This window comes from Ctenopharyngodon idella, chromosome 21 (assembly GCF_019924925.1).
Source record: "Ctenopharyngodon idella isolate HZGC_01 chromosome 21, HZGC01, whole genome shotgun sequence".
NCBI classification, from domain to species: domain Eukaryota; kingdom Metazoa; phylum Chordata; class Actinopteri; order Cypriniformes; family Xenocyprididae; genus Ctenopharyngodon; species Ctenopharyngodon idella.
The window spans coordinates 26,540,171-26,554,670 of NC_067240.1; the positions used below are offsets into that span (position 1 = coordinate 26,540,171).

Below are 14,500 nucleotides of genomic sequence, written 5' to 3' on the forward strand. Positions count from 1 at the left end.
TCAGTACTTTTATAATGTTTGGACAGATGGAAATATATCAAGCCCGCTAAATGGCATGGGGATTTTGACATTTGCAATGTTAATTTTGTCAGCAAATTGGAAGGTGCAATCTATAATAAGACATTTGCACTGAAAATAATGACAATGTCTTGAAAAAAAATGAAAATGCCTTTAAAAAACGCAGTGTACATTGTGGATATTTTGATATTTTCTTTGGCACAGCAACACAGCGCAACTGTTTGTGTGTGAATCCGTGTATGCTCACATGTGTAAGCTTTGCCCTCGTGTGTGTTGTGGTGTGACTTCAGGGGTGCGCACATACACAAATACACCACGACCAAACCCCGCGGCTATCCCTCTAGCCGGCCAGAGAGATGAAGCTCTTTTAGGGCAGCCTGGTTTCCTGACAACCTAACTGGCCTCTTTCTTTCTCTCCATCTCTCTCCTCTCTGCCCTCTTCACCCTCCCTCTTTCTCTCTCTCTCTCTCTCTCTCTCTGGCTAGCATAGCTGCGGTCTGGGTCCAATTAAAATGCACGGCGCTCCAAAGCTGAAGTTGGTCAGCAGTTGTGTCAGGAGACTTGGGCTCTGACTGATGATAGAATTATCAGGATGTGATAGACTACAGTTCCCTGGCCTGCATCAGAGCGGAATGCTTTTCCCAATACAAACGTGCAGCGCTGCATCCGTGCCATCACTGCTGATCAAATGATTCAAACATTCTTTGTGTGGTCTAAAAAATGGTGTTGAAGAGAATAGAGAACACATTAACAATCCCAAATTAGTCAATGTATGCCGAAATATAGCTAATCAGACAACAATGTAGCATGGATTTCTGTATCAGACTTGTCATCTCAAAAATACCAAAAAGGCAAATCTATGGTAAAAAAAAAAAAAAAAAAAAAAAAACATGAATACATTTCGAGGGAATCTATCAAATATTGACAATAATAATAAATAATACATATATGAGATTTAAATAGTGGCAAACATTGACATGAAAGTATCTGATGGATGGATGGATGGATGGATAGACATGAAAGTATCTGATAGATAAATTGATTGATTGATTGATTGATATAAAAGTATCTGATAGATAGATAGATAGATAGACAGACATGAAAGTATCTGATAGATTGATTGACTGATTGATTGATATAGAAGTATCTGATGATAGATAGATAGACAGATAGATAGACATGAAAGTATCTGATTGATTAATTGATTGATTGATTGATATAGAAGTATCTGATAGATAGATAGATAGACATGAAAGTATCTGATAGATAAATTGATTGATTGATTGATTGATTGTTATAAAAGTATCTGATAGATAGATAGACACGAAAATATCTGATAGATAGATAAATTGATTGATTGATTGATTGATATAAAAGGATAGATAGATAGATCGATAGATCGATCGATCGATCACAATAGACTTGTTTCTTTGCTGAAATACAAAGCAATTTGCTGAAGAGAAGCTGAATAGCTGAATTGAAAAGTACATTCTTTATCAAATTTATAGTCTCTTTGCAATATCAGGGAACAAACAGAACGCTTGTGATGAATAGCCGGACAAGCCAGCTCCTAGTTGTGGTGAAACAAAATTTTCCATGACTTTGTGGTTCAAAAAGCATCTCATTGTCCTTCAACAATGTGAACGTGTGCAGAAATATGGACCATGAGTTGCAATCTAAAACTGTGTGCTCAGCCTTTGTGAAAACTGTACCCACACAACTAAAAAAAGAGTACAAAGTGTCTTTCCATCTCAAACAGCCTCTAGTTTTCTCTCAATACCGCCTAACCTTGAGATTGATGCTATTAAACCATGAAATGTTTCAGCAGTTTCTCGAAAATGTCGGCCTTCATACACTCACTTTGTGAGATCATCGCCCGGTTTCACAGACAAGGCTTAAGCTAGTCCCAGTCTAAAATGCATGTTTGAGATGTTTTAGCTGAAAGCAACTTATACTGACATATCTTAAAATAAGTCAGTGTTATTGTTTTGTCTCAAGATGAACACCAGTAATGTTTTTTTTTCTAGGGTACGTTTATAAAAGATACTTAAATATCCTAATTGAACTAAAGCCTAATCCTGGCTTAGTCTAAGCCCTGTCTGTGAAACCGGACCCATGAGTAACAAACCAGTCTCAAGTTCTGAAAACCTTCCCACACTGGAGATTTATGATCAGATGCGTAAAATATAGCATGACTATATACAAACAGAACTGCATTCACTGATGATAATGATTATCACTAGACGCCAGATAAAGTGAGGATATAAGAATACGTTTCTAAGAAAGCATCATGTGTACCTCCGAAGTCTGGCCGGAGACGGATGTCATACCCCTTCAGCAATTTGTCCACTGTCGTCTTGGCCACAGATATTCCGGTACTTCCGGTGGAGGTGCTGCAGGAGAGAGAATTGAGTGCTTTTGGTCAAAATTCAGCAAATATACAGCAAATTTGTTTGAATTGAATCAGATGTCCTTGATTATTTTATAGCAATGCATTTTGTTTTCATTCAGACAGATGTTTTGTACATTTTTTATTCTTGAATGTTGGGCCTAATTGCCAATCCGAAGAGGCTTATCTTTAGATCAATATAACCACCACATAATCATTAACATAAATCTATGTGATTGAATAATTCATTGTTTTCCAGAGCACAAAGTGTTACTGAAAGCGTCACTTTATCTTAAACAGTAATATCTAAAAATGACTTTGTACGACGTCATTCTGTCAGTTCAACATGTGACATTGATGACTGGTATGACTGGGTTTATCTGGTTCATACACGCAGTCTACAGCCAGGGTTTTCAACTCGGGGTCCTGGGACCCCTGAGGGTCTGTGAACAGATGGGTTGACGCATTACATATTCTTTTTTTTTTTCTTCTTTTTTTTTTTATCAAAATCAAGATTTTAAGATAAAATGTATATGAATGTTTAAAAATATTGTAAATATTAGGTTCACCTTTTTACAATTTTTCCTTCAGTGTAGCAAATTGTGTGGTATGACAGACACATTCTGAAAAGAGCAAATATTGTACACAGTCTGTACTAATATGAGGTCATTAAAGCTGTATGAATAATAATTAATAAATAAAATAGCTTTTGATGCATTATAGCTTGTTGCACAGCAGGACCATAAACATGTACGCAGTAAAAAAGAATTGTTGGTTTAACTTAAAAAAAGTAAGTTACCTGGTTGCCTTAAAATTTTGAGTTCATTGAAATTAAAAATTTGAGTTAATACAATGAAGACGATTTATTTAATCAACAGAAACTCAAAATGTTATGTTATCTGAACCACGTTGATTTGACAAAAGAAAAAATGGTGTGATAACAAACCATGAATATATATATATATATATATATATATATATATTACACTGTAGTTGCCTTTGAAAATAGAGAGAAAAAAAAAAACATATTTTATCAATTTTTGTCTCAATGGTGTTTAATATTATTCATGAAAATTATTTTAAACTGGAAGTATTGAGGGTCCCTGGTTGAATGGTGGGGGTTCCTGACTCTATAAAGGTTCAAAACCCATTTTCAGAGGCATATCTTAGTGCTTTGACAACTAATAATTTGCACATGAAAGCCAAACAAAATGTCATACCTCAGCCATGCACACTAAACTTGAAACGAAAATAGTAAAACGTCAAAATGGAAGGCATTGGGTTTTAGGCCACCACTGTTGATTTCAATGAGATTCAATCATAATAATCACGACGTGCCGTGAGTAAAGACATCAACGTTTAACATAATTATAATAAGGCTTGTCATTTGTCTTACAGGTGTTCCACATACACAGTATGAGATGGAGAATAGATAAGCGTCTTCGGCCTCAGAGGCTTCAAAGCCACGTCGCATCTCAATGATCAGCAGTGAACACATGTCATTAACCATTATTGACTGATAGGCGTCGTCGTTTTTATTCTTATTGGCTGAGTGATGATGGATCTCTTCTAACGCCAGCGACATGGTGGTATGGGTGGGGGTGGATCAGAAGAAAAGCACCGATCATTTGTAAATGTGGATTTCACTCAGTGGACCATTGCATCAAAAATATATTGGTTACAGATGTTGGAAGACAAAACCGTGAGGGTTGCTACAACATTGTGCTTAAATGCGATTCAAAACACAGCTCTGTCATGACCTGATTTTAATTGATGCCAGAACTTCAAGTGGATGTACAATATATATATATATATATATATATATATATATATATATATATTCAATTAGTAATATTAATTAATTTACCGGGGGAAATTATTATTATTATTTATATATATATATATATATATATATATATATATATATATATATTTTTTTTTTTTTTTTTTTTTTTTTTTTTTCCAAAGGGGAATAATATGTAATCGATTCAAACAAAAGACATTCAGATTGTAAAGAAAAATTACGTTAGTTTTGAATAATAGGCCAGATATGCGCTACAGAATCTATACGAGCATGTTTCTCACACATATGATTTTATCTCTCTCTCTCTCTCTCTCTGTTAGACAATGCACACATACACACACAATTCGACTGTTTATTCAGGTAAAAAAGAAAATGCCATAGGAAATGAAACATGTATGCTATATGCCTGTGAACCATCTGAGTGTCTGTTGGGATTTGACCAATAAGTGGGCTCATTAATCCAATCTAATAGTCATAATTTACAATATTTATCATTTTCTTACCTTTGTGCAAAGCAGACAAAGGACAAAGCCGCCAGAGCAGAAACAATTCCACATATTTTGTCTTCTTGAGGACCCAACATTTCCACAAATCCGTTTATTCAGTTTCAGTAATCCAACCGCCTGTGCTCCAAACTGATGTAAAAAAAACAAACAAAACAAAAACAAAACAAATCCCAAAAAGAATCCAACAGAAGGGGATGGGAGGGGAAAAAAGGCCAAAATGAATGACTGGGATCAAAGCACCAATGCACACATTTGTGATGGCCCCGCAAAAGAAAAGAAAAAAGAAAAGAAATAAATAAAAAAGAAATAAATAAAAGAAAAGAAATCTTTAATGGGTCCCAGCTGTTTCTTTTTTCTTTTTTCTTTTTTTTTTCTTCAGCTATGGAAATCCGTGCAGGTCAGAGACCCCCTCGATCAAAACCAGAAGATCAGACATCTCTCTCAGCTTCGACTGGACTTCTGGGAAAGTGCTGGAAAGTCTTCTTCAAGCAAACCATGGAGAAAAAATAAAGATATGATGATGAAAATAAAAAACAAAATAAAAGATGGAAGAGAATCAATCTTCTTCTACACCTGTCGTCGCAATTTCCAGGTCCAAAGCTGTGGGCAAGCCATGGCTCCAGAGATGCTCCTTCAAAGAGGGGGGTGCTCCACAGTAAGTGATATTTTTATTTATTTCCCCCCCTCAGCTATAAAGGTTGGAGGCGAAGAAGAAAAAAACATGAAATCTGCATCCCCTACTGCTGATGGTCGAGATATTCCTCTCAAAGTCACTGGGGAGAAAAGATGCACATTTAAAGAAATGCAGCAGAGAATATCTGATGCAGACGTCAGAGCTTGTAGTCCATAGTACAACCTTATATGAAGCAGAAGCAGGGGTGAAAAAACCTTATGTATCACAATAAAACGCTTGCAAATGTCCAAGCTTTGTCTAGCCTACTGGAAAAGCCCCCTTATCTCTCGATTGAATCCCCGAGCATGTTCCTGCTCTTGTTCAGAGCAAATGATGACACACTTCAATTGCAATAACACCTCCAGGAACCGAACAAAAATAATCAAGACTGGAACAGAAATCTCCGACGCACACGCTTGGATTTCAAAAGAACAGTAAAAGACATGGTCCCTCTTGGATGTGCTGAATAAAATGCCGGTGTTTGTTGAAAAAAATAAAAGCGAAAGCGAACTAAAGAGGAAAGGCAGTCTGTCCACGCGCTTGTCTCGCGGAGGAATGATGTCTGTACTTGTCGGCTCGCGCGCTGCAACCTATTAAAATGCTGCGAGAGTATCCCGGCGCATTTTCACGCATTTCTCCCACTTTTCCACATTCTTCAGCCCAACACACTCTCAAAAACACAAACTCAGAAATGCCTAAGAAAAGTAAATAATGATGAACTAATACGATTTTGAAATCAGTGCACACGATTAACGATTATGTCAAGATTAACGATCAAATGCGATTATAAAAATCATTGTGCGTATCGCACAAACAGAGATAAGAAGTGCGTTTTTTTTTTTTTTTTTTTTTCAATGTATTTTTACTCAGTAGATGAGGGATGCAGGCATCTGCTGTCTAGTTGCTAGGCAACCGTGCTAGCAGTGATGCAGAGCAGTGGTGTTTCGGTGGCACATTTAAAGGAGCTTCTCTGTTGCATCTCCTGGACAGGAGGGCCCCGATGGTGCTGTGGGCATCCTCGACCCCCATTTAGCTCTTTGATGGTCCCCGCTGAAACGTGAGGAATGTTGATGTGAAGGGCAGAGATAGACGGCCGTCAGCACTATCTGCAGCAGTTCAGCTGCGCTTTACAAGATTAGCTTAATGAGGCATTACAAGCCATATCAGTAACACCCCCTGACTTTACATCATATGTTTACTGGGTGTAATGTGGAGTGGATTCAGATGTGTGCTTGGCAGTGGTCAAGGAATCCTAATGAACTCTTATCTGAGAATATTAAAACATTACTAGTGCTCCTCCGTGTGTCACAATAAATATAAATCCAAGCTATTACAGATCTACTAAATATAAACTGCTGGACAGCTCATGATTGTCTTCTTAACTGAAGAGTAAGTTCAGGACCAGGGACAGCAGCGTGTTCGCTCAGCTGAGGAAGTGTGGCTTCAGGACCACGGACAAGGTCCTGGATAACAATTTTACAGAACATGCAGCACTAAAAGACTGAATGGGCAAGCAATTGTTGTTTAAATAACATTTTTATAATACTGTCTGTGCCTAAAAACTCAAAGTTAATTAATATGGTTGTGTTTGTTTTCATTTTGGAACAGTCCCCAAAAATCCATATGGTCTGTGGTCATGTACAAAACAGTAGTCAGAGTAAAAGACCAAAATGCATGGACTACTTGTTCTGGACACATTTCACGAGCTTCTTTTGTCTTTTAAACCTAGTTTTCTGCTTACGTTCCATGTTATTCACTTGGACGGGCCATTGTTGTAGTGCTTAATGTTCTGGAGAGGAAATTCCAGTGGGGAAGTGTGGGAAACCGGTGAAACAACCTCCCACTTCCTTTTATTTCCCACATCATGGCAAACATCCCTTTGTTTTAGGTTTTAGCAAATCACTTGGACAACATGGCATTATTAAAAAATAGATTGCTTGCCTACACTCTGAAAAATGCTGGTTTAAAAACAACCCAAGTTGGGTTGAAAATGGACAAACCCAGCGACTGGATTAAATGTTTGTCCAACCTGCTGGGTAATTTTATTTAACTCAACTATTGTTTAAAAATTATTGCATTGCTTGCTTAAAATGAACCCAAAATATGTTGTAAATTAACATGTATTAATATGTTTAATAAACGAACATTTATTAACGTTTAATGAATAATAATTAAGCAATAAACATTTATTAAATTCAACTTTTGATTATTATTGTTGCCTCTATTAATTATGTGTCTGAATTTTAATTTCCAAGCTATTTCGGGTTAATTTTACGCCAGCCATATAGCAATTTTTAAATAACAGTTGGGCAGTTTTATTTAGCCCAACTATTATTTAAAAATTGCTATGTGGCTGGCGTAAAATTAACCCGAAATAGCTTGGAAATTAAACTGCCCAAAACATTTAACCCAACCGCTGGGTTAAAACAACCCAATCACTGGGTTTGTCCATTTTAAACCCAACTTGGGTTGTTTTTGAACCAGCATTTTTTAGAGTGTAACTTGTCACGTTCAGGCAAGAATGAGCAGGAGAAGGGATTCACAGCAGTCTTTTAATCAAACGAAACCCAATAATCCAGAAATCACAAGAGTAACCAAGGGCAGCATAAGACAAGACAATACGAGACCAAGAACAGAACTAAACTCATGGGGAGGATAATCAACAGAAACTGGTGCTTAACATGATCAGTAACAAAGAAAGCTAACTAGTGAATACAGACGGCAGACAGACAGGGTAAACCAAACTATTATTTATTTATTTATTTATTTATTGTTTATTTGTTATCTTTACTATCTATTTTGTTTATTTTTTTCACTCACGCTAATGCTATTTCATCCCTTATTTCAACGGAATTGTATGATATATTGTTGTTGTTCCAGTGTTGGGGGTAATGCATTACAAGTAACTTGAGTTACATAATCAGATTACTTTTTTTCAAGTAATGAGTAAAGTAACACAAGTTACTATGTTTTTTTCCATGTATTGACTAACAGCTCTCTGGTCCTCTTGTGGAGAGAAATCGGGAATGAGGTGTGCGCCGTGTAAACATGATGTGATGGTTGTTGTAGTTCTACTGTAGAACTTTCTTCTCCTGCGTCCTATTTTTCTGCAATCCTGAAAGGTTTGTTTGAGTTGCGCCCTCTACTGTACAGGCATGAATGTGCATTTCCTTCAGCCTGAGGCTCACTCGTTTCACTTTTGGTGTGAAAAGACCTTTACATTTGCCAAAAATAGAACTTTTTGGTGTTGTTGTTATAAACCAAACAAGCAAGCCCAGCTCAGGTGAGAAAAAGTAATGCAAAAGTAATGTAATGCATTACTTTCCATAAAATGTAACTAAATAATGCGACTAGTTACTTTTGATTTCAAAGGGGACCTATAATGCCCCTTTCACAAGATGTAATATAAGTCTCTGGTGTCCCCAGAATGTGTCTGTGAAGTTTCAGCTCAAAATACCCCACAGATCATTAAATTTGCCCCTATTTGGGTGTCAGCAAAACCACGCCTTTTTTGTGTGTGTCCCTTTAAATGCAAATGAGTTGCTGCTCCCGGCCCCCTTTCCAGAAGAGGGTGGAGCTTTAACAGCTCGCGCTTCGGTTGCTCAACAACAACAAAGCTGGAGAATCTCACGCAGCCAAAACGAGGATTGTCAGTAACAGTGTTCAGCCTTACATTGTTCAAACCGGAGTCGGACACTGAATATGATGCTGGTAGCACAATCTGATGTAGCATTTTTCACTGTAAAATTGTGTTTTAATAGCACAAATTGTGCTTGAACGGCCAAAAACTTAAAATTATTCCAAAATTTGTCAAGTATTCTCATAAGAGCAGTCTTAAATGAGTTAAATACAGTCTTAAATGAACATAAAGAGTTGTGAGAAAATGGGATGCAGATCGACGTCATGTGCGACAGGTCTTAAAGTGACAGTAGCCTAATAAACCTGCTACAGTCTGCCATTAATGTTAATCAAAGAACAAAAGACAAAGAGAAAATCACTGACTGCTCTTAACTGAATAACTTTTGTAGCTTTAATAAAAGTTAATCTATATTTTAATCTAACTTATGCAGTGAAGACTATGAAGTGTTTGAAAACTGCTTTGATTCTGGATGTTTAGATCAATTATTTAAAATCTTTGGAGATTAAATGTGAAATTATTACAATATAAAAATATTAAAAACTTCAATGTTAGGTGCGATTAATCGCGATTCATTACAAAAAAAAAAAATTGTGATTAATTAGTTAATTTTTGTTAATCGATTGACAGCACTAATTCTAACATTAAAAACATACGCATTTTTGCTTTAAATGAGCACACATTAAATAAGCAGATTATGAAATTTTAAATTATGGCAATCACAGTGTGATAATGGCCTCAAAATGATCATTTTAGGTCTAGGTATCATTACCCAAATGCACATGTGTTTCACAATGAATATGCATTAGTCAGCCTCTGTGTTTGAAAGTTAAGGAGCAAATTTATCATATGATTAGCTAATGGAGCCATGTTTGTACAAGTAAAGTCCTGCTAATCCCATAGACCCAAGGGTCGAATGAGCCTCCTCTGATATAAGTGCTTTCTCTGGTAAAATGGTGCAAAACTTGACAGACCTCTTTCAAGTGAATGTAGAGAGTAAGAAAGTCATTGAGACAAATTTCCTAGTTACTTCTAAGCTTCACCCTCTATCCAACCTCGAGTTGGATGCAAGACATCTTTGCAGTCATCTCATTAAAGTAAGGTACTTTAGCAAGAGCTCCAGGCTGTCCGAACGCCATTAGATGCTTTAATGAATTAGAATGACAGCTATGATATTAAAGACCACTGGGATAATGACAATGGAAATGACAGTGCTCCTTTGACACCACTGTATGCGTAGTTATTTGAATCTAAATTGCTCTACAGTCAAGCAATAGAAGAAACATGGCTGCGGGCACAAGAGACCAGATTTTCAGATGGCTTCTTTTTTATTTGTAAATGCAACTGAAATCAGTTTCAGCAGACTGATGATCATCATCGTCATCGTCTTCTTCCAATTCTTCAGCAGCATATATGGATCATAGTGTAGTTGAGTTTTATTCCCCTTCAAACACTTCTATGTCCAAGAGGATGATTGTTTTAACACAATTCTTTTTCTTTCTTTCTTTTTGTTATATAAAGTTCACATTTTTGGTTACGTTTTATTTATACATTCTACTTGTCAACTAACTCTCATTAGAGTATTAGTAGACTGCAGTAGACTGTTAGGTTTCGGGTAAGTAGAATAAGTAACATGTAGTTGCAATGTCAAATGTCTGGGGGAGCATCACAATAAAGTGTTATTAAGCATAGTGATATTAAGCAGATAGTCTACTAATACTCTAATGAGTGCTATAGTTGACGTGTAGTTACAAAGTTACTTATAGCTAGTAGAATGTCTAAAGTGAACCATTGAAATAAAGTGTCATTATTACCCCCTGTTCCTTTAAATGCAAATGAGCAGCTTCTCCCGGCCCACTTTCCAAAAGAGGGTGGAGCTTTAACAGCTCGTGATTCAGTAAGAAGTTTTAGACTTTTAGAATGAAACTTGACGTTTCTGAATGGTTAGTGGATAAATTTATGTAGTTGCTGTGGAGTTGATTCAACTCATCGACTAGCATGTGCCGTCATGTTAGTCTTTTGTCCTAATCGAGCGTTGAATTGACCCTCGTTTGTGAAGCAGTGTAAAATGACAGCATGACAACAACACTCTACTACAACAACTCTTCCTCTTCTCTAAAGCAGCCCAACATGGCCTCACCCCCTTTGTTGTGTGTTCTCGGGGGTGGGGCTTATGTACATTTTGGGGTTTGAAGCTTGTTGTAGTCCCTACCAGCCGTTTGTTGTCCTTAAAAAGCGATTTCTGTAAAAGAAAATATCTCCCTTCACTGTAAAAAGTAATATGCTATATCAACTATATCTAATTTTGGCAAGAGATTACAAGCAATATTATTAATTAAATTCAACAAATAGAATTGAGTTAGAATTAATGAAATTAATTCCTTAAATGGCAACCATTTAAAACAAGTAAAATTTAAACAAAAATATCTGAATAACAGACAGACGTCTAAGATGAATTAAGAACTCTTTCATTTTTATTGTTAACATTGAAGACACCTGATGATAACAAGTAGAATCACTGAAGGAAAGAGAAACACATGAATTAACAGAGGTTTAGATGTTGATGTTGATTTTATTGAAAATGTTTGGTCACTATTATGGTGATCAGTGTGTCGTTTAGTTAGGCAGTTTCTCTCTTTGCTTTTTATGTCAGTTTGTAGTTTTTGCAATGGTGTTTGCAAATTTTACACATTTTAAATGGTTGACTTTTAAGGAATTAATTTGATTAATTCTAACTCAATTCTTATATGTTGAATTCGATAAATAATATTGTGTGTAATCTGTTGCCACAATTTTATTAAGTAGATAGAGCGTATTACTTTTTACAGTGTTTGCATTGAACTTTGAGTGTCGTAACATTGCAGATGTTGTTTATACTCAAGCAGCAACATTACATTAACTAAAGTTAAAAAGTGAAATCATAATCAACCACCCCTTTAAAAATTAAAAATGTAATTGTGTCTAATTAGAATACATATACTGCTAGCTATGAATACTTTCAATGGTCTTATCTCAAATATCTGATCTCATTTGATCTCATTTCATAAAGGAAAAGACAAAATTTTCCTATGATGTATGTATACCGATTATTGGACATTGTTAGTAGACAAACTGAACTGGTTTGTTTTCTAATAGAAACCCCGAGCTATTCTTCTCAAAATCCACTATAGCCCTTCTTCACACCGTAAAGCGAGGCTATTAAATGTTGGGTAGCCATAATCACCTATCATCAGTCATAGATTTTTCATGCACTTTATTTTTTTGTTGCATGTTGTCTCATGGGAGGCTGTGAAAAGAAAATGTGTTTCTGTCTCAATTTAAATATCTCGAAATTTAAAGGCAATCATGAGGTAAATTCGAATAGCTACAGCAATTTCGCCAGTGCTGACTCACTCAAAAATGCGCTTTGGAAAGCATACTTGAACGTGTGCAGTTTGGAAGAGCTACAACGCTTGAATTTGTTTGTTGCAAATTCTCTTATTAAAAATGTCACTCAGTTGTGTTGTGGAAGGCTAATTAAGTTTTTTTCTCCCCCAACTCTCCCTGTGAGGTTTACATCATGATGTATTGCTTTATCTGTAGGAATGTAGTCCTGAAACGGCTTAGATAGACATTCTTTCTGTTTCCGTTGCTGAATTCTGAAAATGCGCTATTGAGCAGTTTATTTGTGCTTACACCAATTATTTCAAACTTTGCTTGAGTGCGATGTACAGTTCAGTGGGAATGTTTAAAGTCTGCAGAACACAAGAGGACACTGCATCATTCATTCACGCTTAAAGGTGCAAAATGTGCAAATAAAAAAGATTTGATTGAAAAACAGAGCTGACATGCAGATCACGAAACCCTATATAATGCGAGGAGTGTCTGTGTAAAACTGTGTAAAAGTCACTGCAAACTGCTAATTGCAACCCATTTTACTATCACAATTTGATGCATTATATAGTTTATTATAGGAAAGGACTTGATTTTATCCATCTGGAATTGATTAGGTCATTAAAAAAGTGTGTATTACACACCAGCATAAAGCCAGACCGGAATGTGAGTTTTCTTGGACACGGGCTAAATAGCAGTGTGACTAGTGGTTAACATTATCCAATAAAGACACAGCCACATTTGCAGAAAATAAGTAGAAAATAAATAGAGTCATTTATGACTTCATTTCATAGAACTGACTCTAATATTTTATGGCAAATATTTTATTGAAAAAAAAAAAAAAAAAAAAAATCCTTTTATACTGCATACATGTCCATTTCATAACTGGTAAATAGAAGGTGCATTTTGCGATATTCCTATTTTTGCCAAATTTCTTATTGCCAGCAATAATTTTATAAATAATTTTATATTGTTATTTCCAAAATACACTACCTTGCAAAAGGTTGGGGTCAGTAAGATTTTTCCATTTCCAAAAATCATTAATTCATAGTTTATATGTATAGCTTAAAGCACATATTCAATGATAATTTCCCAATTTCAATGACATATATATATATATATATAGGTCATTGAAATAACTAGACCCCTGAAGGTGTGCTGTGGTATCTGGCACCAAGTTGTTAGCAGCAAATCCTTTATAATTCAATCATGTAAATTGTTAGGCTGCATAGATTAGGTCAGCCAGAACCGGGAACACTTCCCATAACACCTGATGTATTCATTACATCATAAGAAGAATGGCGTCTACGCTAACATTAGTCTCTCTCTGTTTATCCCGAGGTTTGCCGCAGCCTGCCAGATCCAGGCCGTATCCAGATGAGATGAAGGACCTGCGCCTAGACATGACGATAACACAGCCCTGACGTTTCAACTAAACTATCCTCTGCGAAGGCCTCCTTCCCTTTCCTTTCCCTATGTATAGATAAAACGTTATCAAAATTATTCCAGTTCGCATAGATCCGCGGACACAACTAATTTTTTCTGTATTATGCAGACCAGACAAGTAATTTGGCAAGTATCACTTTTTAAAAAAAAAAAAAAAAAAGCTTCTGCGCACATACACACTCAAACACGCAAACCTATAGACTAAACACGTAAATGAACTGCAAGAATGCATTAAAGGTATTTGGGTTTTTTTTCAGTAGGAAAGGTGTCATTTAAGTAATAGTTAACAATTTTTACAAGGAAGTGATTTAATCAAAAAACAACTTTAGCTTGATAATAATTTTCCTATTGTCACTGTGAAGCTGCTTTGAAACAATATATATTGTGAAAAGCGCTATATAAATTAAGATGACTTGACATGACTTTAAGTCCTGTAAGTTGCGAGGTGGAGCCTCCATGGATCGGACTTGTTTGTTCAGCACATCCCACAGATGCTCGATTGGATTGAGATCTGGGGAATTTGGAGGCCAAGTCAACACCTCAAACTCGTTGTTGTGCTCCTCAAACCATTCCTGAACCATTTTTACTTTGTGGCAGGGCGTATTATCCTGCTGAAAGAGGCCACAGCCACCAGGGAATACCGTTTCCATGAAAG

General features: G+C 36.1%; 1 protein-coding gene and 1 long non-coding RNA gene across 2 annotated transcripts in view; one reads left to right on the top strand and one right to left on the bottom strand.

Annotated features, from left to right (window-relative positions):
* The window catches only part of gabrb4 (gamma-aminobutyric acid type A receptor subunit beta4), a 74,700-nt gene extending 68,169 nt beyond the window's left edge, over positions 1-6,531 (bottom strand). Inside the window, exons 1-2 of the mRNA XM_051878530.1 lie at positions 4,715-6,531; positions 2,317-2,411 (exon numbers count right to left, since the gene is read on the bottom strand). Coding sequence (XP_051734490.1) covers positions 2,317-2,411; positions 4,715-4,794 — 175 coding nt within the window. The 5' untranslated portion in view covers positions 4,795-6,531. The remainder of the gene's footprint in view (positions 1-2,316; positions 2,412-4,714) is intronic.
* LOC127504122 (uncharacterized) overlaps positions 1-14,500 on the top strand; it is a 1,137,365-nt gene that overhangs the window by 545,929 nt on the left and 576,936 nt on the right. The gene's annotated exons all lie outside the window — the stretch shown is intronic.